Raw genomic sequence first — 23,683 nt, 5'->3', positions numbered from 1 at the left:
GCTGAATGCAGCAACATTGCTAGTTGTAATTGCTGGCTCATACTCCAATCTGAGCATTATGGGTGTGATGTCTACCTCTTTATCAAGCCGAGTGCCAGGTTGAGTCCAAGGCATGGGCGAAACAATGCCTCAAAACTGTGTTACCATACAGGTTATGTGCACAAGGCACATAAGCAAGGTAGCTTAGACAAAAGTGTTTTAAGCACTAGGTCCATAGCATTTTAGGGTAAGAGGTAGCATAAAATATTGCAGTATCTAAGGTATTATTATATTTTCTGTTCTCCGTTAAAATTAATTCTGCTCTTTACAAAAGGTAAAGAAAGGCTCCAAGTTCTGTTTCCTCTGTCCTCTTAACGTCACCCCTTCCCTCAGTTTCTTATTGAGGAGCACAACCTTTTCGAAAAGGTGCTGAGAAGTGGAAAGACCCTAAAGGACCTGAGTGTTTGGGTCATTGCTCTGTGCTCGGCAAGGACTTTGGTTTATTTGCACAGTTCACTCAACTGCCCCAGCACTACAAGGTAAAGTCAGAAGCTTTATGGATTTTTTGTTTATTTTTTAAAGAAAACAGACACTGGACACAGTCAGTCCTGAGCTGAAAGCTGCTGCAAAGTCATTGGAGAGGAAGCATGAAAACAGGACTGTTGTGCTGAATCCTGTTGGGCTGGTAAGTAGGTAATGATACCAAGTAGGGAAAGAGATGGAAGAGGGAAATAAAAGATAAGCCAAAAGCAAACCCTGCAGCTGGATACTATCATCACAGTTCATTTGGGATCGAAGTTTGGAGCTCAAACACCTTTTGATAATGGATGGAAGCCAAGCAAAAGCCCAGTTTTAGAAAATGTGCCATAAATTCTCATCCTCCCTCCCCTGCTGTATAACTAGAGATGAACCCAAGAAGAGATGGTCTTCTGATGACTCAGGGTTTCCAAAATTAATTCTTGGCTGTCCCACAGACTTCCTAACTTGCAGCATGTCACTTCACCTCACTTCTTGTATAATGGAGGTGATACTCCTTCCTTTCTCAAACTCTTCATTTATATTCTGTATCTAGGTCTGGTTCAGACTGATCCCCTCCGGCCATGGGGTGTACTTACTCTGTGTGTGCATGTAAGGTTCCTAGCTCAGTTAGACGACCCCAGTCTTAGGTGAGGCTTATACATGTTGTTATAATGCAAATAATTACAGCTGGCTGGGAATTTGGAGCTTGGGTCACCCACATCCCAAATGAATGCTCAATGATTATTTAATTTCCTAATGAATATTTAAGCATGCATTGTGGAATGGCTTCCAGGGGAAGGACTGAAAGAGAGCCTGATTTTATAGCCAAGCCATTATGGCACTCTCCTGTGATAAGGAAGATGAAGGTCAAGTCCTCACTCTGTTTAGTTCAAAGCAGGGACTTGAATTTGGGTGTCCTACATCCAAGGAGAGTGCCCTAGCAGATGTACTGTTGGCTATTTGAGGGTATTTTTCTTGCTCATTTCTTTTTCCATGACAAATTTCAAAAGGTCTCTGTTTTGGTTTCTATCTGGATGGAAACAAGTTCTGAAACCTCCACGTTTCACAAAACAAAGTTGTTACTTTCTAGCTAGACCTGTAAATAGTAAGAAAGTTTGGTTATTACACTCTGGAGTGCCAAGGCATTTAGACCTGGTGCTTTGGCTCTGCCCTATATAAAGCTAAAAGAAGAACCAAGTAAATTTTTTTCATTAGATAGTTTATTCACCAAGATAATGCAGTTGGGGCGGGGGACGGGGGGACAGACTAAAATTCTTTAAAAAATCAGGTTGACTTTAGATCATTTCAATTGAAATTAAAAAATTAGCAAAGTCAGTTTTATTTATACTTTTTCTTTTGAAACAGTTCAATTTCCATTTTATTTAAAATGTTGTGGGGTTTCTTTAAAGTTAAAGAACGAACACCCAAAAGGAAATGTTTTGTTCCATGCAAAAATAAGTTATCAGTGCGGTTACTTTTTCTGAGAAATTCAAACAATTTCCACTTTGGGTCAGTCCCAATCAAATTTTTATTTTAGTTTCTCAGTCTGATCAGTGAGTCAAAAAAATCCATGATTTATGTCTCCATAAAATGTGGGGAGTGATTTGATTTTTAACTTCTCCTTCAACTTCTGGGTGATGAGGCATGAAACGTAAACTCTGTCCTGTCTCTCAAGACACCTGCAGACTAACTCTAACTGAGAGACACTTGTGTCATTGAAGGTTAAGGTTAATTTCCAACTCGCTTGGAAAGTCTACACAAAGACCTGAGCATATTTGTTTGCTACAAATGGCAATTATGCTACAGTCGATAAAGTAGCAGCCCAAGGTTAAGCCGTGGGAACTGAGCCAGACCTAGGGCTTGTGCTGTCCTAAGCTCCATGACAACCATAGACTTTAATCACTCCCATAATTAATTTAAGTATTCTCCTTTTTAGCTTCTTTGGCAGAGCTGCCTCTGCTGGGAATTCTGCCTTATCTTCCAGTGATATGGCAATCACATATAGGAGTCGCTTCTCTTTATGGTTACACCTCCCTCCTCCCCATGTTCCTACTTTATGTTGCTTACTGTGCAGTCCCTCTGCATTTTGGCCTCATTCCTGCAACACACTGAGTAATCGGTTCTGATGCAGCAGAGCATAGGTGTAAGATGAATTAAGTTAATGAAACTACTCGCCTACTTGGAATTCAGCATGCATTTAACTGGTTTGCTCGGTAGGGACACTAAGGAGGTGGCATGTGTGGAAATGGCTGGAACACCCCCCTCCATGTAGGGCTATTTCAGCCCAAAGCCAATATCATCATTGTTTATATCATCACTATTTGCCATGTCCTTTTACAAGGAAAATGTGCTACAGTTAAAATGCGTGTCTGATGGGAGTGTGACATTTTCATACCAGGAACACAGAATTCCATGTTTTTCTCAGGACACTGTTTAATCCATCCTGTAGTAGCACTTGCTTACTAATGAACCACACAAAAAAAGATCAGGTTGAGTTTATGGCAGTGGTTCTAACAGTCTTTGAATGCACCTGATGTTCTTTGATCAGAATATTTTGCCGCCAGCCCTGGAATCAGTGGCTTTTCCCTCCCTGATCAATGGTCATACTGGCTGTTTTTATTTGCATGGCTTCTCAACAAGGATTTATAGCTGAACATCTATGCTAGAAAAGTAGGTATGGTCCAACAATAGCTTTCCATCTGGCAGCTTTCAATATCTTTCTTAAACGGGTGAAACCGTGCAGATGCTTTGGCTGTAAAACACCAGGCAGTGCAGTGCTGGGCAAAGGTTTACATCACCTCCCCAACTCGAATACATGGAAGCATTTACTAAGCAGTTACTATTCCTTTTTATCACATAGAAAGTGGGGAGTGGGTCTGCCATTCCTGTTCCCACTGCACCCCACCCCATCCCGAAGCCCAGGCGCAAAGGTCGGAGCTTTGTGAGAGTTGTAGAAAATGTTAGGGGTACAGAGCAGCCTGGAGGGGTGCAGTGAAGAGCAGGAAGGCCAAGCAAACTTGGCCAAGCCCTCCTCTACTGGGATCCAAAGGGCCTCGGGGTCTGTGCCTCAGGCAGGAGTAGCGGTGTGGGTGGTGGCAGGGGCCATGCCGGCTGCAGCAGTCATGGCAGTTTCTGTTCTGGGTGTCCAGGGCTAGTGTCCTTTTCACCCATCGCTGGATACGCAGCTGGGCTTCCTTCCATGCTTTTTTAATAAAATAATCCAGTCATAGTTTTCTACTTGCTTCCCATGGTTTGTGGCCACGATAGTAAATCCCATCGACCTGGATGCTAATTCCAGGGAAGGAGCTCCCACAGCTCAACGTACTGTAAATATAGAGTCTGAGGGCAAACTGTTTGACCATTTTTAATAACTGAAAGCCATAGAGCACTCTTTCTGAAGAAGCTGCCACACAGTGCAGTTGTTACACAAAGAACTGAAGCACTTAAGAAAATCTAAGAGCAATTAAGGTAGCAACACATCAGCTCTTCAGGGCCATAAAAACAGCCTCTTGTTTTGTGCACCCACATATGACTGCTTCCAAATACGCTCTTGCAAAATTGGAGGGAGGCAACGGACGCAGAGGACATTGAATCAGTGCTGCACAGGGCTGGGTCTCCAGCCCTCACAGTTACATCTTGAAACTTGTATTATTGTACAACTGGGACAGCTAAAGACCTCAGAGAGGGATCACGATCCCATTAGACAAGGCAATCCAGAAACAGAATTGCAGAGATAGGCCTGCCCTCAGGCTAACACAAGGGAGATTAGCACAAAATCTTGCATTTGGACAAAGCAAACAATTGGAAAAGATCAGGTAGAGGGCAAGGTAACAGTTAGGCAAGCATAACATAATGCCATGAGCAACAGTCATGATCTATGGAGCCAATAAATATAACAGAAGGCTTGAGGTAATACTTACAGAAGTCCACCAGTAGATATTTAATTTCCGTCAGTGCCTTGTTAAAGTTGCTCTTTTTCAGCACTAGAACATTGTTCTCCTCCTTGATTTGGGGGAGTTTGGCTTTCTTTGGCTTTGTGTCATTTGGGCCTATGTCACTCTCTGCTGGAAGGCCCGAGAGAACCAGTAACAAAAGAATGGAAAGCCAATGTATCCTCATCTTGTACAACTGTTTCACAGGCAGCAAGCAAGAAGAAAGGACTGAGAGCTGAATGTTTGCTGTTAAAATGGCCCTAACCTTATCAACAGACCAAGTAGCTAGTTCCCACGTGATAACATTGTTGATAAAGTCTTCCATAAATGGAACTGACCTTACTTCTCCACTGAAAAGTTAGAGCGGTTAAATGCTAGATCTTTTTTTACAATGCTTGGAAAAATAATCCTGCGCAAGTACGAGGAAGGGATCTCATTAGTTCTGTAAGCAGAGGAGAGGGAGGAAATATAGAATAGAGCTTGGCCAGTCATGTGAGTGGTTAGTTAACAGTGAATCTCTAGTTGTTTAAGAACATAAGTAATGACAGAAATATTGTACACGATAGAGGTCGAGAGGCTGTGGGTGGCCCCATTGTAATTCTAGTGTCCATGAAGTTAAAGGAACATAAATGACTCTTCTTAAAGTTAGCGCTTGGTCACCTGTCATTTTGTTGGGATTGCTTACTGGGGCTCTGCTTCAATGCCCTTTGAAGTTAGTGAGAAAACTGAATAATGTACGTCTTTTCTAATGTGTACTTCTGCAGTTCCTTGTCTGATGGGTCCTAAGTCTCCATTTTCAATAAATTTTGTGTTATATTCCAAGCATGATACAGCTCAGTAGGTAAAATTCTGGTTCCATTGAGGTCAGTAAGTTTGGCCATTGACTTTAGTGAAATTTGAAAAAGGGCATCAAAATATAGCCTGTAGTAGTTAGGTAAGCCTAGGTAGTGCTTTGCAGGTGTCAAGCACACTATCAGTTCTTAGTGTGACTACAAACTTGGAGAGTGCTATTGCTACTCATTTTTAGAACAGGGTGAACAATATCTTAAGAGCAGTGGTTTTCAACCTATAATCCTTAGACCCCCAGGATCCGCAGACTGTCTAAGGGGTCCATGAAAGATGACTAGATCAGTCAGAGGTATGTGAATACCCACACTTACAATTCAAAGGGATCTGCACCTTCATTCAAGAAAGGTTTAGGGGTCTGCAAATGAAAAAAGTTTGAAGACCACTTTAGAGAAAGGTCAACTGTTGCTGTTCAAGTTTGCAGGCCACGCAACATTGCAGGACTAACAAATAGGTTAGTTCCTTAAACAATGGCTAATCTGTGACTTTAAAGAACTGTGCACAATCCTTGCATCTTTCTCTTAAACAGTATTGAGTAGTATCCTTTGTCACATGGAGTCCACTGGTACAACTTCTGCACAAGGGACCAAGCAGGCACTATGTATCTTGCGGGCGGGAGGGGGAGGAAGGTGGTTGCTATCCTACTGAACTTTTTTTATTGTTCATTTCTCTGATAAAATTAAATACTAATAGGTCACCAGGACTGGGTGGCATTCACCTGCAAGTTCTGGAGGAACTTAAAGGTACAATTGCACAACTGTTGGCAATAGTAGATTAACCTATCGTTCCAAATGGCCTCCATGCCAGAGGACTGGCAGGTTGCCAACATAACACACATCTTAAAAAGGGGCTCCAGAGGTGATCCTAGGAACTAAAGACCAGTAAGTTTCACCTTCTTCCCTGGCAAGTTGGTACACTCTATAATAGAGAATAAAATCAGCTGTCACATGGACAAAATATGATCTGCTGGGGAAGAATCAGCATGGGTTTTGTAAAGGGAAAGCCTGCCTCACTGGCCTGCTGGAGTTCTTCGAGGGTCTTAACAAGCAAATAATATATTTGGCCTTTCAAAAAGCTTTCAACAAGGTCCTTCAATAGAGGCTTTTTTTTAAAACTGCACTGCCATGGGATTAAAGGGAAGGTTCTTCTGTGGACTGAGAGCTGGTTAAAAGATAGGAAGCAAAAGGCAATTACCCATCTACAAAGAAAAAGACTATAGTTTACCTATACATGCTGCAACAGATGTGCTTGGGTTTTTCTGTATAATTCATGGGTTAAATTACACATTGTAATGTCTTAGATTATATATTGTAATTTTTTTTTATGCATTATTGTACTAGGCATTGATTTGAAGCCCACTGAAGTCAATGCAGTCTTTCTGATTTCAGTGAACTTTGGATCAGACTCATAATACATCATGGACTACATTTTCTAACTTTGCACACAGGGCTCATAGTGAAATTATTGGAAGTTGTGTGTTCAATCTGGTGGCAAGATAGGACCCTATAAAAATCCCGCCACAAAACCAAGTGCAGTATGTTTTTTGTCAGAGTATTTGGCAAAAAGCTAGAAAGACAGGAGGTAATTTGATTTGGTTCAGTCAGGGTTGTGCTTCTCCTTCCAATCATCTCCTTTCTAAAGTTCCCTTAGTAGTGATACCCGGGGAAGGGGAAACTTGCACATTCAAAAGAACTGGAAAGGACCAGCAAGGGCTATCCGAGATGAACGTGTCCTTTCAACACTTATCTCAGAATGCAGCTTGAGCTTCCTGGGTAATAAAGCTAGGATGACAAGGTCATTTGTTCAAACAGTTGTTTTTTCCCTGTCTGCTGCTGAAACAAATAGTAATCAACCTAAATCCTTCACGGAGACCCCTTATCACTGAATGTACAGTATATTAGAAAGGGCTGTTGACCTCAAAGTCAGAGGAGGAAGCTAGCTTTAAAAGGGTAGTTTGGGACGCAGGGCTACTGAGAGAGACATACAGAGAAGAGTCTCCTTGGTGACGTATGCAGAAAACTGAAATGTTAGAGGTGTAAGCATCAATCAGCAAAGCAGGTCACTGCTTCTGCACATTCCTAATTAGAATGAATTAGACTCAGTGATAGTCACAGTGCTTTACATCTTTGGAGTGGCATGGAAATACTGATTTCTGCAGACCTCAAATATTAGCTGTGAGTTAATTTGAGGTACATGTAATTGTTCAGCCTTCTTTCCAATGGCTGTTCATGCCCTAATAATCTTAGGGGGGTGTGAGCTCAGACTTTTGTGGACAAACTCTTTCCATGTCCCTCCATTGCCCCATGTATGTTGATATTTAATAAATTCCTTTTAATGGAAAATGGAAGCCCTATCTCATGAGAGGAGAGTAAAAGACCATGGCACATGCAGCTTAACCAGAGGTGGAGAGGGAATCCAATGTCTTTTTTAGAATTACATTTGCAGGCTGAGGAAGGGAGAAGAGGTATCTGAGTAAAAGAGCACTATCAGCATGAGATCCAGTGACTAAAAACTGGTCATGGATGAGTATCCATGAGTCATTCTCTATAGATAAATAAGTGCTGCTGAGTGACACTGGGTGCGTCTACATGTTCATTAATGTGTTGTAACTACCGTGCATTAAGTTAAGTAGTTGGATAACCAAGTACTAAATCAATGCACAGTAACTCATGCTACTATGCAGTAGCACTGGTGCACAGGTTTTTTTGGGAAGTTAACTGCACAGTAGCCTAATGCTACTGCGCAGTAGCATATTAGCACGGTTTTTGCCCAGCACGCTACTGGACAGTGTTATTAGGCTACTGTGCAGCTGGTGTCTCATCTAGATGCACCCATGCCAATTAGCCTGTCCCATGCTAATTAGTACATGTACTATACCATGCAAATGTGACATGATTTAGGAAGCAAGCTGCCTGGAGTAGCACAATATACTTGAAGACTTTGGAGCATGGCAAATTTGCAATGTACAACACAGCCCGAGTTTAAAAAATACATCATCATCCATTCCATCTGTCTGGTCTGTTCCTGTGCCTTATTCGTCTTGATCAGAAGAGATGGCGATAGAAAGGGTGACTTAAATGGCTTTAAAAATATGTTGTATAACATACATCTGATAGTTTGTACCTTTGTGAAGTTTTACACTGGGTCTGAGCTGAAAGGAGAGTGGATATCTTTGGAATTGCATTTTCTGTCTTTGATTGTTTCATTCATGCTGTGTACCTCTGTATTGCACGTGGTGTCTTACCTGTGTGAAAAATAAAGGCATCTGAAAAAGACTTAAAAGGAAATAATGGGTAAACTTTAAAAAAGCATTACAAAAACCTTTTTATATTCCTGCTACAGTGAGTTCTAACATGGAACGAGATATCAGCTCTTTAGCCAGTAACAAAAATATAATTCAACCAAAAGGATAAAACGATTCATCAGTATTCTTGTCAGAGCCTGGTGTTCAGTGTGGCCAATCGCCATCTAGTGCATGTTTAGGACACAGCAGTGTTCTAAAGACCATTTTTAGGCCAACATGGTGTCAATTTTTAGTTTTGTTAATACACTTTCCAGGTGATGGGCCTGGTGAAAGTTAATGGCATATTTCCATAAACTAAATCTTAACTAAGATTGGTGAGATTACATCTGATTTGCCTCTCCTGCACTGAAGTCAATGGGTTTACATTAGTATAAAACTCATGTGAACAGAGAATCAGATCCATTGAGATGGACTTGAAAGTAATATCTTTTGGTTATACATTCGAGATAAACTCCCTAACTGAAAATGGTGATGATTAAAGATGGTAGTTAAAAAAGCTACAGTAACTATTTACAGTTGCATAACATTTAAGATAAAATGTTTTGGTTTAACATTAAAAAGACAAGTAGAGTATAGATTGTCTGTAGTTTATATTACAAAGTTGCAGAAACCTATTCAACAGTGTCTATTAGACAATTGCGATATTTGACTTTTTTGTATTTATTTCAAATTTTTTTATTTATATTCTTGTATTGCAGATGAGTGGTCACCATGAGTTTTCATACCATCCTGTAAACCAGCGTCATGAATCATTTATCTAAATTGCGATTGCTCCAGTCCTTGTGGGCTGCCAAATGGCCTTATAGATTATTCCATAACCATTACCAGCTTCTTGCATCTCAGATTATTGCACACTATGAATCTATAAACCGGTGTGAAAAGGGGCTGCCAGAATACTTCAATTTTCCAAGTGATATCCTGGACAAATGGTCTCAAATGGAAAAGGTACATTTCTGTCACTCCATAGATACTGAACCCCATGCCAAGAAGGTATAAATCAACTTCAGTGAAACAGTGCTTGGTTGTACCAGCTGAAGAACCTGTTAATATGTTTCTCTCTTTCTCAGAAATCTTTGTATTCTGTACAGTATGAGCTATGTATCTCCCAAGTCTATTGAGTGGCTCCAGAGCCAGAAGCTCACTGATGAGTCTTCTGAAGGCTAATCCCCAGCTCCTGCTTTCAGGCCTACTGTAGTCTACAGGCTTGGGAACAGACAATGCAGACAAACTCGAGGCAGAACCATTGTGAACTTCCTGCTCAGGAGTGTGTTAGTGGACCTACATAGATGGAGCATGTTCAGTATCATGCTTCCCAGAACATTAATGTTGTGGTATAGACAAACCTTCAGTTGTTTAGCAACAAGGACCTGATGCTGGGGTCTGGCTGAAATGCACACAGCTCGGGATAAGGTGTGTACCAAGGTGGTATAGAATTCATCCACTCATGCTTAGGGCTGGTCCCCCACTCCGAGTCAGAGCAGCAGAAAGAGCTGATTTCACCTAGATTGTCTCCTAACTACAGCTGGTACAGTCTAATAGCCTTACCTTTGGTTAGGTGTAACGCAGGAGTGAAGGTACATTAATCTGAGACCAATAGAATGCTATAAAGCTCCTGAAACAGAATACCAAGCAGATCATATGCTCGCAGGGATTAGGTTAGCTCTCCCTAACCAATTCCTGGGTATGCCTAAAGTGGTCAGAATTGGACCTTTGTGTTATAATAAACCATTTAGTATCCGCCTTCTTCTTTTAACTTCTTGAGTTGTCTAATAGGATGGGAGGAAACCAGCAAACGCAGCATTTTGGTGGATAAATGACGAGGGAGAGGAGGTGAAGTGGAGCTTTGAGGAGCTGGGATTTTTGTCCAGGAAAGCAGCAAATGTGCTCATTGGCCCATGTGGTTTGAAGAAAGGAGACAGGGTTCTGATGATTCTGCCTCGGATACCTGAGTGGTGGCTACTGAACGTGGCTTGTATGCGAACAGGTTGGTAAAAAATTGGTACAGTGCTACTAAATTTGGTGCAGGAAGGAAAATAAACTAAAGATACATGAAAAATCACAAAATTAGCCTGAATGCAATGTGTAAATGAAAGAGTTGCTGAGCATCTCTGCTTAATTTTGTATTCATTTATATTACAGTAACACTGAGCAACCCAGTTGTTGACTAGGACCCATATTTACTAGATGCTGTGCAAATAGAAAAAAAATGCCATATTTTCTTGCATATAGCACACCTTTTCCCAAAATTCAGCTACTGGAAATTGGGGTGTGCATTGTAAACAAGGAAGTACGGTCATAACTGTTTCTGCCTTTGCCAGGGAAAGTGAAAATAATGCTGCGGTGCTGTACCTGGGGCTCCCTAGCTGCTGGCTGTGGACATCCCCCGCTATGCTGCTACTCAAGTCCTTACTGCCTCTTACCAGTATTTTCAAGAAAGATTTTTTTTCTTCATTCTGCTTTTTAAAAACAAGGTTTATATTTTATTTGGGGGCATGTTGTATGTGACAAAATACAATATAATGTCCTGAGTTACAACCATGAAACTGCATTGAATTCATTAAAGGACAGTCTTGGCCAATTACATTGTAATTCATTATATAATATACTACTTTATCATATGTCCAAATAGTTTAATAGTTTAGTATAGTATGTTACTGTTATGCTCCCACAGCATTGCAAATTCTGAAGGAAGAATTTGTCCTTTTATAGTTTTGGTGGACTTAGGCTAGACAAAGTGTTTACTCAAAAATATCAAGTAAGAAATAATTCAGCATTAACAGGGGTATGATCAAGTCAGTCTAATGGCTAAGATTTTTGTGACTACAAATGGCACTGGGATGTAGGTGGTCTGAGGGTGTTTTTATGTATGCCATGTATTAGGTGCAGTAGGGTTTAATTTATTAATGTAGGTCAAGCACATTGAGCTCCTCAGGTTGAAAGAGGTAAGAAAATGTAATAAACTATCTATCCTCTTCTAGCCCCCTTGATTCAGATCTCACTGGGTATATCTACATGTGTGCTTTAATGAGCAGTAGACTATTTTACTGTGCATTAAAGCATCTTGTAAAAAATGGTGACATTAGGTTAATGCACAATAAAATCATCTGCTGTGCATTAAGCTTCATTAAAAATATGCAAATGAACTACTGTGCATTAGCACAACCTAACGTGTGTTAATTTACTACCTCATATTGGAGGTACTAAATTTAATGCACACTAGAAAAGGTGCATTAATGCATATGTAGATGCACCCACTGTGTATGCTATGTGAACCCACATTTGTTCGCATTATGAAATTAGTATAGAATTCAGTAAGTGTTGGTTCAAGGAGTATTGCAGATCATGGTGGACGTGTAAACTAAGCTAAGATAAGCCAAAATAAGCTAAAGTAAATGGGAGGGATGTTACAGTATTTGCCCTTAGACTTATAATCACAAGGCAAATATATTAGTTCTTCATTTAAATGAATGTGAAACTTACTCAAACAAGGAGCTGATTCAAAAGTCCAAATAAATCAGTGATGGCCTTACCGTTGACTGCAGAAGATGCTGAACATCCCAGATACAGATCTCGTGACTCATCCAGGTATTTAAAATGGGCTAAACTGACCCTCTGGGCCAAGCATAAAATGTTTTGGGATGCTTGAAATCCTGAGTGAGAATTCTTATTTTGGACCCATCTAACTCTATAACCTAAAATGTTGGTGTATTTAGTTTTAATAGGGGCTGTGCCTACCTTAAATATGAGGTTTGCTTTTGCTCCTTGAGAGAAGGTCTCTGGACTCTGAAGCCTGGCCATGTCTCATAAACAACATTTTAAACATTCATCTATAATTTAAAAAAAAACAACGTGTTGCTCTTTTCTAGGAATTGTCTTTATTCCAGGGGCATCCCAATTAACAGCCAAAGACATTTTCTATAGACTCAAGGCTTCTCAAGCCAAGTGCATCATTACCAGTGATATGCTGGCACCTGCAGTGGATTCTATCATACCCAACTGCCAGTTTCTGAAAACCAAGCTAATTGTGTCCAGAGGCTTCAGGGATGGGTGGCTGAACTTCAAAGAACTCCTCAAGTGAGTAGCAGCTGCTTTAGCAATAGATGAAAAAAGAACAAGATGTGTCAATCACACCCTGTTTCTAAACTAATGGGGGAAGCCTTCATTTTAAAATCTGTTTCCAACATGGAGATGTACTTGAGTTTTGCATTTCTTCACTACCTCCTGTGAGTCATGGCCAAACCATTAATTTCTTGGCTTGCCTTCACATCTCTGAAGAGCTCTGTCCTAGCCTATATGTCTGTCATTGCCTCTTTGACCATTACTCTACAGTCCTATTTTGTCAGCAGAATAAATTTCTATGCTCCACTAATTTCCCTTTCTTATCCCTTCCCAAGGACCTTTCTCCTGGTTGGCTCGTATAGAGCAAACCCTCCTCTGATTCTTCTGACTGCTCAGGTCACCACCTCCTAAAAGGGCATTATTCCTTCAGCGGTGACTGCAGAGCAGGAGTTTCTCGCCATGATTATAAGTCAACTGCAATGCCTCATAACCTTGTTGAGACTGTCATTTACAGCCCAATGTAACACCCACTGAAGTCAAAGGAAAGATACCCATTGACTTCCTTGGACTTTGGATTCATAGAATACAAATTCTGTGCAGCTGCCATTTGTTTTTGCTTTTGTTCTGCAGTTAAAAACTGGACAGCTGTAAGTAAATAATTATAGAAAAATAATTACGATGTGGGGCAGGAGATCACATCTTTGATTGCATGAATTCATGCCTGGTGAGACAGAGCTCCAGTGAATACCAGAGTCCTGAAGTTTATCTGTTTTGTTAGTCTAAGAGTTTTATACAATAACTGGGGCCACCGTTTATCTTGTGCAACCAGGGAATTCTAAGACCCTTCTATGGAGTAACTTTTGCCACTGTTTTGTTGTGTGAACAGTTAATTTAAAGACCGTGTTTCTCTCTTGTGCACTGAATTTTACGAAATATAGTTTGCCTGCATGGGGAAAAATGTATATAGTCATTGTTATATATTATGTGCTCTGAAGGGTGGCATCTGCCGACCATAACTGTGTCAAGACGAAGAGTCAAGACCCCATGTTCATCTATTTTACAAGTGGAAGCACAGGAGCTCCAAAAATGGCTGAACACTCCCACAGCAGTTATGGCATAGGATTTGCAGCCAGTGGCAGGTAAAACTCATCACAGCTCCTAATAGTCTAGGTTAGTGTCAACGTCGCTGGCTGAATGCAAAGGGGGCCATGGCGATAAAAGGCTTAGATATTTTAATGGTGTAGAATATATATTTTTACTACTTTAAAATTGTGGTTATTAAAAGCCTTTTGTTGTAGCAGATTGTATTTCCCATCAGCAGCATTATGGTTGGTCACCCACAAAGAAGGGTAATCAAACTAGTTTACTTAGAGAAAAACAGGATGAAGCTCAGTTTTTCAATACCACATAAAACTTCCTGAGCCAGAGCTTCCTCTATAGTGAATTGTTGTAGCTCAGTTGAAGATCTACTATGGCTTATACCAACTGAAAATTAGGATTGGAAGGGACCTCAGGAGGTCATCTAGTCCAACCCTGCACTCAAAGCAGGACCAGCCCCGACTAGATCATCCCAGCCAAGGCTTTGTCGACCTGGGCCATAAAAACCTCCAAGGATGGAGATTCTATCACCTCTTTATGTAACCCTTACCAGTGCTTTACCACCTTCCTAGCAAGAAACTTTTACCTAATTTCCAACCTAAATTTGTCTTGCTTCAACTTGAAACCTATTGTTCCTTGTTCTGTCATCTTCCACCACTGAGAACAGTCCAGCTCCATCCTCCTTGTTAGCCACCCTTCATGTAGTTAAAGATCTTGCCCATTGAGTTTAGCTTCAGAATGAGGGAGACATTTATTGAAAAATAAAAGCAAAAACAAAATAATGTGGGGGCAAAATGGCACCTCCACTCATGGAAAAGCAAAAGTTCTTGTGGATAATACTTTTTATTGGCCCAAGTCCATGTTTGGGGCAGATATAGGCAACCGTTCTGGTATCACCATACCCTCCCTCAGACCTCTGAGAGAGAAGCAGACACAGCAGAGCTAAGTAGTAGATGGAACAAAGCTGACTGTTTGGCCCCATTATTTCATCCTTCTCTGCATATAATTACTGCATTACCAGGGATCCTTTTTAAGTGGAATTACAGATGACATGCACACTGGATGATCCAAAAAGAAAACATGATTATGTGCTGTGATACTATTTTCAGAAATGTGGCATGTGCATAAGTCCTAATGAAGTCAATGAGATCTGGCAGTGCTCAGCACCTCTGAAAACCAGGCTTTATCTGCGACCTAAAAGAATGGATATTCGTGATGAAGATCACGTATGGGGAAATTATGAAGCAGCTGAGCAGAAACACTGGGGTTGAATCTCAAATGGACTTGGTATCAGATATAGTTGATAATGGACCTATGACACCTTGATGTGAATGTTGTGTGCTGGACCCTGATCCAAATATTAATAGAAAGACTTCTACCAACTTCAGTGGGCTTTGGATTAGAGGTTTCCCAGTGTATTTTGCATTTCACTCTGCCCGATAATCACACGATAGTTCCTTTGGTTTCCTAGAGAAAGAATGTGTGATAGTGTTGATTGTGTAGCTTTAGTATTAGTTTAGACAATGATTGTAGATTTGTATGGGATGGTTTGGATGGGGTGAACCTGCCTCAGGCAGGGGGTTGAACTAAATGACCCCCTGAGTCCCTCCCAGCCCTACTTCTCTATGACTATGATTTGACAGGGAAGGGAGGGAGGAATATCCTCATGTCGTATGTTCAGGTCTGGATCTAAATGTTGTGTCTGAAGGTCACTATTACAAGTAGAGTGCTTCAGAATCCCGGATGTTTGAAAGAGAGAAGACAAAAAGGAATGGACCATAAGAAGAAGAGGGATTTTTACAATTCAGTTTCATCCTTATGGACTGTGTGCTTTTTAATGAGATCTGCCTGGTGATACCTCATCTTCAGGGCAAGGCTCCAGCCCTTCTCCTTATTACCCTCTAATGTGCATTCCAGGCTCTCCTGCTGTATGTGACAGTCTGTGTTTTTGGCTTTTGCATTGTCAGGTGCTGGATGAATCTGACCCCATCTGATATATTCTGGAACACCTCAGATACAGGCTGGGTAAAGGCAGCCTGGGGCAGTGTTTTTGGTCCCTGGGTAAATGGATCATGTGTCTTTATACACAACATGCCACAATTTGAACCATCAACTGTTGCAGATGTAAGAATAAGTCCACACTGTGGATTTTATTTCTATTTTCTGTAAGCAAAATAGACCCAGACAAACAGAATCTGGTACAAACTGACCCTCTCCTTTGTCTGTGGCAATAGGCACAGCACTTCCCACCCCCTCAAAATAACTAAACCCCCTCTTAAGTGTCTCCTATGGATAGTCAGTGTTCAACAGTCCCATTCTCCTCCCAGTCTGGCAGGGGCATGTCCTCAGTCACCCTGAGTTGTCAGTCAGAGGTTGACAGGCTCATTTCTCTCCTCTTGTAACAGAGATCCAGGAAATCGATCTAATTCAGTGCCAGGCTTCTCCTGACTTGCTCCTGTCGCTTACATTTGACTCTGAAACAGAATAGCCCTGGGAAATAAAAAGTAGCCTTAACATTAATTTCACACTAGGTATTCAGCGTGACCATTAATGATTATGTGAGGGCAGATGCTTGCAATTTGTATGGAGAACAGAACTGCCCAATACAGCTGATGATGAATCAATATCTTTCCTTCCTGAAATGAATGAGTGGACCAAATTCATCCCGTTTATTGGAGTCACTGGCACCAGTGTGAATATACTTCACTGGCTTTACGTTTTGAGCACTGCAATGATGGGCTCAATGCAAAAATCTGAATGGCCCGTGGTAGAACGTGACTAAATCAGAGTTCTCTAAAGGCCAGGCCCTGCAGCACTTAAATATTACTCCCTCACACATTCTCAGGAACAGGCCCCAAGTCACACCTGCCATTCAACATCATAATTTACCAATTTCCATTTTTCTAGACTCTTTCGAGATATCCCATCACCACCTTCTGCACAGCTCCAACTGCCTACCGCATGCTTGTGCAGCATGGCCTTACCAGGTATCATGTATTTGCTTATTACTAACACAGGGAGGTGCGGTTTCAATGATCCATCCAGCCTAGTTGTTTGCCTTTTTGCATTGTTGTATTGTAATATGCTATTTTAATAGAAATCCTATTAATGGAATGGTCTAACAAGAAAAAAAATGTGCCTGGAACCCTAGACCAAATGAAAACCCCTATTTAAGAGGCTTTCGGGGTGTGAATCTTTGTAAAGACGGTAAGGATGAACCAAGTCAGTTTGGGAAAGAGTTTCAAGGCCTAGCTCTGGGCAAGGCAAGGCCAAGTTTTAGGCAGCCTTGAGAGAGTAATCCTGGTGTGAGGCAGAGTTGATCCCATAATTCATCAAAGTAAAATAAGCAGTTAAATGAACCACTCACAAACTGATGTTCACTTGCAAGCAGCACCAGTGTCTTCTTGTTTTCTAGGAGCGTTCATCTCCAAGGATGTGTTCTGTGTGAATATCTGGCACAGGGGGGTCCAGGATTTGCTCAGATCAGATCCTGGTATCTTGAAATCTTGTAACAGGAAAAATGAGTCTTACGTATGTTTTTAGTCCTGCCAAATTCACTCTCATCTTGAAAGTCAATTCAGGTTCTGCATTTCCACTGGTAGCCTCCATAAATTTCCCCTTTGTATCGATCATATTTGTATTGTCATGTTTGGATACCACATGTGGTTCAGTGTATAACACACCACATAAGGCCATGAGATATTGGTACTAGTGGGCACAGCCATAAAACCCTTCCCACTCATTGAGTGACAAAAGGTAGCTGAGACCTCTTCAATGGTCTTGATTTAGCCCTCCCAAGAAAACACCTGCTGCTCCTCTTCTGTTGAGTTCCATAAACATTTTTCTTACTGGAAATCCTCCTACTACTTTCACTGATGCAAGTAGATGCTTCACCTTGCCTCCACTGGAAATGTGATCGGGACTTAAGGTTGATTTAGGAGCCTAACTGCAGTTTTGTGCAGCAGAACAATTATTTACATTTTCAATGAGTAAAGGAGGTTGTTAGATGCATGGGACCCTTGGAAAGTCCAAGGAGTTTCCTAACTCAACACAATTGCCAATTCTGTGAAAGTGGTTATTAATTCTGATTATTTTCTGTGCTTCTCAAGTTACAAGTTCATGAGTCTGAAACACTGTGTGTCTGGAGGAGAGCCACTCAACCCAGAAGTGATGGAGCAGTGGAAAACTCAAACAGGCCTGGATATCTATGAAGGCTATGGCCAGACTGAAACAGTATGTTTGTTCTCATTCCTTAGTCATGCAACAGTCATGGTAACCTCTCAAGTGTAGCAGGATGAAGGCATAAACAGGGCACAATGCACTTGGCAAACCAATGGAAAAGTTGACAATTCATTTTGGTCAAGATTTTTAAGGAAGCTACAAATCAATTAGGTATTCTTTTTATATGATCCTTATAACAACTAGATTAATACATTTTTAAGACCTAAGGGAGCTCTTGTGATTATAAAGTCTGACTTTCTGCATAATGCAGGCAAAAGACTATTACCTAATGATTCTTCCCTCAAATCGAATAACTTGTGGTTGAACTAGATCATCTCTTCTAGAAAGAGAAAGTACCAATACTTAGTTATGAAAGTGCTTTTGCCATGCTAGGATTGCAAGGGAAAACATAAAACCATCTCCCTCCTAAGTTGTCTGTATTTGTATTTGTGACTGAATATAATAAAAATACCAAGGACAGATTCAGGCCTTCTTTAAATTTCACTTTCAGAATGTGCACAAAATAATCCAGTGAAATCAATGACACATTACTTCCAGTTTGGGGGCCTGCCCAGCTCCCAGGCACAGGTCCACAAGTCTTCAATTGCAGAGCGGGTGGAAGAAAATATTAGAATCTCAATGACTGGAAAGGTGGATGAAAGTGACAGTGGAACAAGATTCCCAGTTGCCATTGGATCAAGATCCCATTCTGTCAAGAGCCATGTGGAAGTTGATGTGCAGCAGTTTCTCCATGATAAAAGAAGTAATGTACAGTTGTCTTCCATGAAAACAGGTTTTCAAGCACATTCCTCAAGTCCTTTGGCAACCAGCTAATGGCAGTGGCAGAAGGACTGTGAGGCCTGGAAGCTCCTAGTCATGAACTGGCACAAAGGTGGCAGTTACAAGAAGGTGATCTAGCAAAACAGGAGTGCAGTTCAGCAGCTGTAACTGTGACAGAGCAGTCCTCTTCAGGATCTGCTCTGCTCACCCCACATGGGGAGGGGGCTAGAAAAGGTGACTTAAACATTGCCTGTCTAATACAGTACTCTGTATTTCTTCCTGACTGGATAGCCTTGTCCAGTAGGATCACCTTTACTGCAGTCAAAAATAGCAGCAAAGATGTACATCGTTTTCAGGCCTTGGAACATCAGGAACTTCATGGACAACCCTAACAGTGAACACCCAGAGTACTCTTCTGCAATAATGGCCTGAGAACTCAGGTAACACAACATTGATGTAGCTGCGCTGAGCGAGAGCCAGTGAGCGGGAAATGGACAACTCAAGAAACACGGAGGCAGCTATAACTTCTTCTGGAAGGGTAAACAGGAAGGAAAACACCACTTCACAGAGTTGGTTTTGCCATTAGGAATGAACTCATAAAGCAACTCAGTAAATTCCCTATTGGAATTAACGAGCACCTCACAACTCTCTACCTTAAACTGGCAGGGAGACAGTATGCCACTGTTAGCACATATGCCCCAAATCCTGACACCACCACTGAAACCAAGCAGGAATTCTACACCAACTTTGACCGAGTCCTTTCTAATGTTCCAGAGAGAGACAGACTTTTTCTTCTCATTGATTTCAACACCAGAGTTGAAAGGGACTGTAACTTCTGGAACAAAACCGTTGGCAAGGAAAGAGTAGGAAAGATCAACTCCAATAACATCCTCCTCTTGACCAAATGCACAGAACATGAATTAACCGTCACCGACATCCTGGTCCACCAGAAAAACAGGTACAAGACATCATAGCAGCACCCACAATCTAAGCATTGGCATCTGATTAACTATGTCATTGTCCATGCCCAGGATTGCAAAGATGTCTGCATCACCCAAGCTATGCTAGGAGCTAATTGCTGGACTGATCACCAACTCGTCCTCTTGGTTATGTCACTCAAACTGGCTCTCAAACAATGGCTACAGCAGAAGCAATGCTGACAGAAGATCAATGCTGAAGAACTCAAGAACAATGGAAGAATGTCAACAGTATGTGGGGTTCCCTCAAGGCCACCATCATCAGTGCTGTGAAAAGACATTTGGATTCTCTACCAGGAAACATCAAGACCGGTTTAATGTGAATGAACAGGAGATCCAAGAGTTGATTGGTTGAGTACAAGGCCTTTTGTGCTTGGCAAAATGACACCAACTCCAAGCAAAAGAAATTGAATCTCCAACAGGTAAAAGCAGAGGTCCAAAGAAGGACCTGTGATATGAAGAATAAATGGTGGGAAGGCAAGGCTAAGAAGATTCAACATCTCACTGACATCCATGCATGGTTTCTTCAGTGCCACAAAAGCCATCTACAGTCCAAGCACTCAGGGACCAACCCCTTTGAGACCTAAGGTTGGAAGAGACCTGATCAAAGAAAGAGGAGCCATCAATGCCCATTGGCAGGAGCATTTTGAAGACTTTCTCAATCGAGACTCTGTTGTTGACAAGAGTGTTCTCAACTCCATCCCACAACATCCAGTCACAGATGAGCTCAGAGTCACTCCAAACCTTGATGAGATAATGAAGGCCATCAAGCAGATTAAGAACAAGAAGCAGCATTCCCACTAAGCTGAGTGGCGTGCGCGGCCGTGCAGGCACACTCATGCCATGCTGCCAGGCACACCTGCATGGCCGCACATGCCACACAGCTTAGAGGGAAGGCTGACAACAAGGCATCTGGAGTGGATGGAATCCCTGTGGAAATCTTCAAGCAAGGGAAAGAAGCTTACATCACAGCTTCATACCTTCATCTTAAGGATCTGGATCGATGAGGAAATCCCAGACGATCTCAGGGATACCATGATTGTGATAATCTTCAAGGAAGGAGACAAAATCTGACTCTGGAAATTACAGAGGGATCACCTTGCTGTCCACCACAGGAAAGATCATTGCAAAAACCATCCTGAACTGTCTCCTTCCACTTGCTGAAGAGCTCCTCCTGGAATATCAGTGTGAATTTAGGGCATCAAGAGGCACAACTGACATGGTCTTCACAGCTCACCAACTGCAGGAGAAATTTTGGGAACAACATAAGCCTCTCTACATGGCCTTCTTTGACCTCACAAAAGCTTTTGACTCTGTCAGCTGAGAAGCATTGTGGAGGATCCTTCTGAAGTACAGATGCCCACTAAAATTTGTAACTATTCTCTGCCTGTCCATGACAGTATGTGAGTAGTGATTCTCAGTAATGGATCTATCACAGATCCCTTTGAGGTTAAAATGGGAGTTAAGCAAAGCTGAATCATCGTTCCAACCTTTTTCAGTATTCCTTGCTGTGATGTTACATCTGACCACCAACAAGTTTCCAGCTGAAGTGGAGATAAACTACTGAATGAGTGGTAAGCTGTTTAACCTCAGCTGACTCCAACCCAAAACCAAGATCACCCCAACCTCAATCATTGAGCTCCAGTACGCTGATAATGCTGTAGTGTGCACTCATTTGAAAGCAGACCTTCAAACAACCATTGACACCTTTACCAAGGCATACAAGAAAATGGGACTGATGCTTGATATGCAGAAGGTTAAGGTCCTCCACCACCAAGCTCCTAATGAACTGTCCCCAGCTCCAGTAATCCAGATCCACAAAAGGCTCTCACAGATGTCTGACGCTGACAAAGAAAACCAACAGTGCTTCCAATGTTCAAGTACAGCCGTTGGACACCTGGAGAAATGGGTATTCAAAGATCATAACATCAGATCCAAAACCAAGCTCATAGTTTATCAAGTGGTCATGATGCTCACCTTGCTGTATGAAGCTGAGGCATAGACCATGTACAGGAGCCGTCTAAAGTTGTCAGAGAAGTATCATCAACATTTCCTATAGAAGATCCTCTGAATCAAGTGGGAAGTCAGATGCACCAATGTTAGTGTCCTCCTGCAAGCAAACACCACAAGTATTGAGGCAAAGAACATCCAACATCAACTTTGTTGGGCTAGCCATGCCATCTCGATGTCCAACTCCAGACTCCCAAAGCAAATTTTATTCTCCCAGCTCAGCCAAGGTGTACATTCAAGAGGAGGGTGGAAAAAGCACTTCAGAGGCGTTCTCAAGGACAACTTTAAAAAATGCAACATCAGTGTCAACTCCTGGGAGACCATCACCACCCCAAATAGAGGAAGAGTCTGTTTCAGGGATCTCAATATTTTAAACCTCATGGCAACAACAGCAGATGAAAACACAGGAGTGGCAGAAACAGCATTTCAGGGACCAAATTGAGAATCCAGCGCCACCCACCCCACACAAAAACACATGTTCGAGCTGCAGTAGAGTTTGTCATTCCTAAATAGGCCTCATTAGCCATCTTTGGACACACATATAGGACAATCATGGAAGACAATCATCCTCGACTGCAAGGGTTTGATAAAGAAGACATACACAGAGCCATACATGGAGACATCCAGGAGAGAAGCATAATCAGTAGGGGAAACCAAGAGAGGTACACTGAAATGTGTGGGCATTGGGTAATGCTTCTTGATACCTAACCCACTCTCTCCTCCCTACTCTGGCTGTAGGGAAGCACAATAACTGTATCTCAATTGGCAACTTTGTTTTCTCTTCACACCAATAAAAAGAAGAGGGGATTTGAATTTGACCACCAAGCCTCATCGCCTTTGAACATTGTCAGCTAGAGTAATACCTACCAGAACACTATTAAGTGCACTAATAAAAGATAATGTATCATAGTATATCATACTGATGTAACATTTGACAATATATTACACAGGTAACAATATGTGCCAATAAGAAAGGAATGAAAATTAAATCTGGCTCTATGGGACAGGCATCTCCACCTTACGATGTTCAGGTACGTCGATATACTTTCAAGGCTGGGTTCACATTAAAATATGAAAGTAGAAGAGTAAAGAAATGCTATCTAGTGTTGTTACACTCTATCATGCTTGTGACTTTTAAAGAAATTACATTGAGTCAGTCAAAACAATGCACATTTTTTCTTTCAGCAGATTGTAGATGAGCAGGGTGAAGTTCTGCCTCCAGGAGAAGAAGGTGACATTGCCATCTGCGTCAAACCAACAAGGCCCTTTTGTCTTTTCTCTCAGTACTTAGTAAGAAGGCTTTTTTGCATACTAAGGTTTGAGACAATTTATACACATGGAGCAGTTCATTAGTGAAATCCAGCTAAGGATGGAGCCAGATCTGCGCCTGCTGCATCATACCTTCCTCAACTATGTTAGTCTTCGTGTTCAGTACTTTGCCCCCTCCCACTTGTTCCACCCTCCAGGGGAAGCTGTGCCATGAAAGCTTTTCTGCTGTATACCGTTACACATGACTAGTCATGGCTAGTTACTGCACAAGGCTAGTCTTCCCAAGGGCATGGTGGGAGACTCATGTGGAAAGTCATGATGCTGTCCTTAACACGAAGAATATAGGTTATATGTTGCAGGTAGGCGCTACCTATGTGTGTCTTTCTGTCTTTCTGAAGCCCTCTGCACAGCAGGCCATACCCCCTGAGAAGTGTGTGTGTGACTTTGTTATAGCTTAGATAATCTTATAAAAATGACAGTAGAGTCATCAATTGTGTATAACCATGTAGTCTTTTGAAAGGTTGTAGCATACATGTTACCATACAAATGTGAATACTTTGTAGGCTAGTAAAATTACAGGCTTGTCAAGTCTGTGTCATTATCCTACTCCAAGGGTTAGCTATCATAGGTAGATGTGCCAAATGGATTGATTTCTTTGGGTCTAGTGGTAGATGTCATTGCTGTGGCCC

General features: G+C 41.6%; 2 protein-coding genes across 6 annotated transcripts in view; one reads left to right on the top strand and one right to left on the bottom strand.

Moving 5' to 3' along the window:
- Positions 1–8,475, bottom strand: part of PDILT (protein disulfide isomerase like, testis expressed) — a 43,736-nt gene extending 35,261 nt beyond the window's left edge. The window contains exon 1 of one of the 2 annotated variants that reach the window (XM_019542211.1): positions 8,400–8,475. In XM_019542211.1, the coding sequence (XP_019397756.1) occupies positions 8,400–8,460 (61 nt within the window). In that variant the 5' untranslated portion in view covers positions 8,461–8,475. Of the gene's footprint in view, positions 1–4,418; positions 4,633–8,399 lie in introns of those variants that run through there. The other variant, XM_019542208.1, reaches the window with a different exon arrangement.
- LOC109314851 (acyl-coenzyme A synthetase ACSM4, mitochondrial-like) overlaps positions 508–23,683 on the top strand; it is a 49,814-nt gene continuing 26,638 nt past the window's right edge. For 2 of the 4 annotated variants that reach the window (XM_019542201.1, XM_019542198.1), the window contains exons 1-10: positions 568–664; positions 9,279–9,525; positions 10,354–10,564; positions 12,447–12,654; positions 13,635–13,778; positions 15,705–15,861; positions 16,645–16,724; positions 17,847–17,970; positions 22,676–22,756; positions 22,914–23,015. In XM_019542201.1, the coding sequence (XP_019397746.1) occupies positions 9,325–9,525; positions 10,354–10,564; positions 12,447–12,654; positions 13,635–13,778; positions 15,705–15,861; positions 16,645–16,724; positions 17,847–17,970; positions 22,676–22,756; positions 22,914–23,015 (1,308 nt within the window). In that variant the 5' untranslated portion in view covers positions 568–664; positions 9,279–9,324. Of the gene's footprint in view, positions 665–7,721; positions 7,799–9,278; positions 9,526–10,353; positions 10,565–12,446; positions 12,655–13,634; positions 13,779–15,704; positions 15,862–16,644; positions 16,725–17,846; positions 17,971–22,675; positions 22,757–22,913; positions 23,016–23,683 lie in introns of all 4 variants that reach the window. The other 2 variants (XM_019542199.1, XM_019542200.1) reach the window with 2 other exon arrangements.

This window comes from Crocodylus porosus, unplaced genomic scaffold, assembly GCF_001723895.1.
Source record: "Crocodylus porosus isolate Cpor-Errol unplaced genomic scaffold, CroPor_comp1, whole genome shotgun sequence".
Taxonomy (NCBI): Eukaryota; Metazoa; Chordata; order Crocodylia; family Crocodylidae; genus Crocodylus; species Crocodylus porosus.
This window is presented reverse-complemented; position numbering and strand designations above follow the sequence as displayed.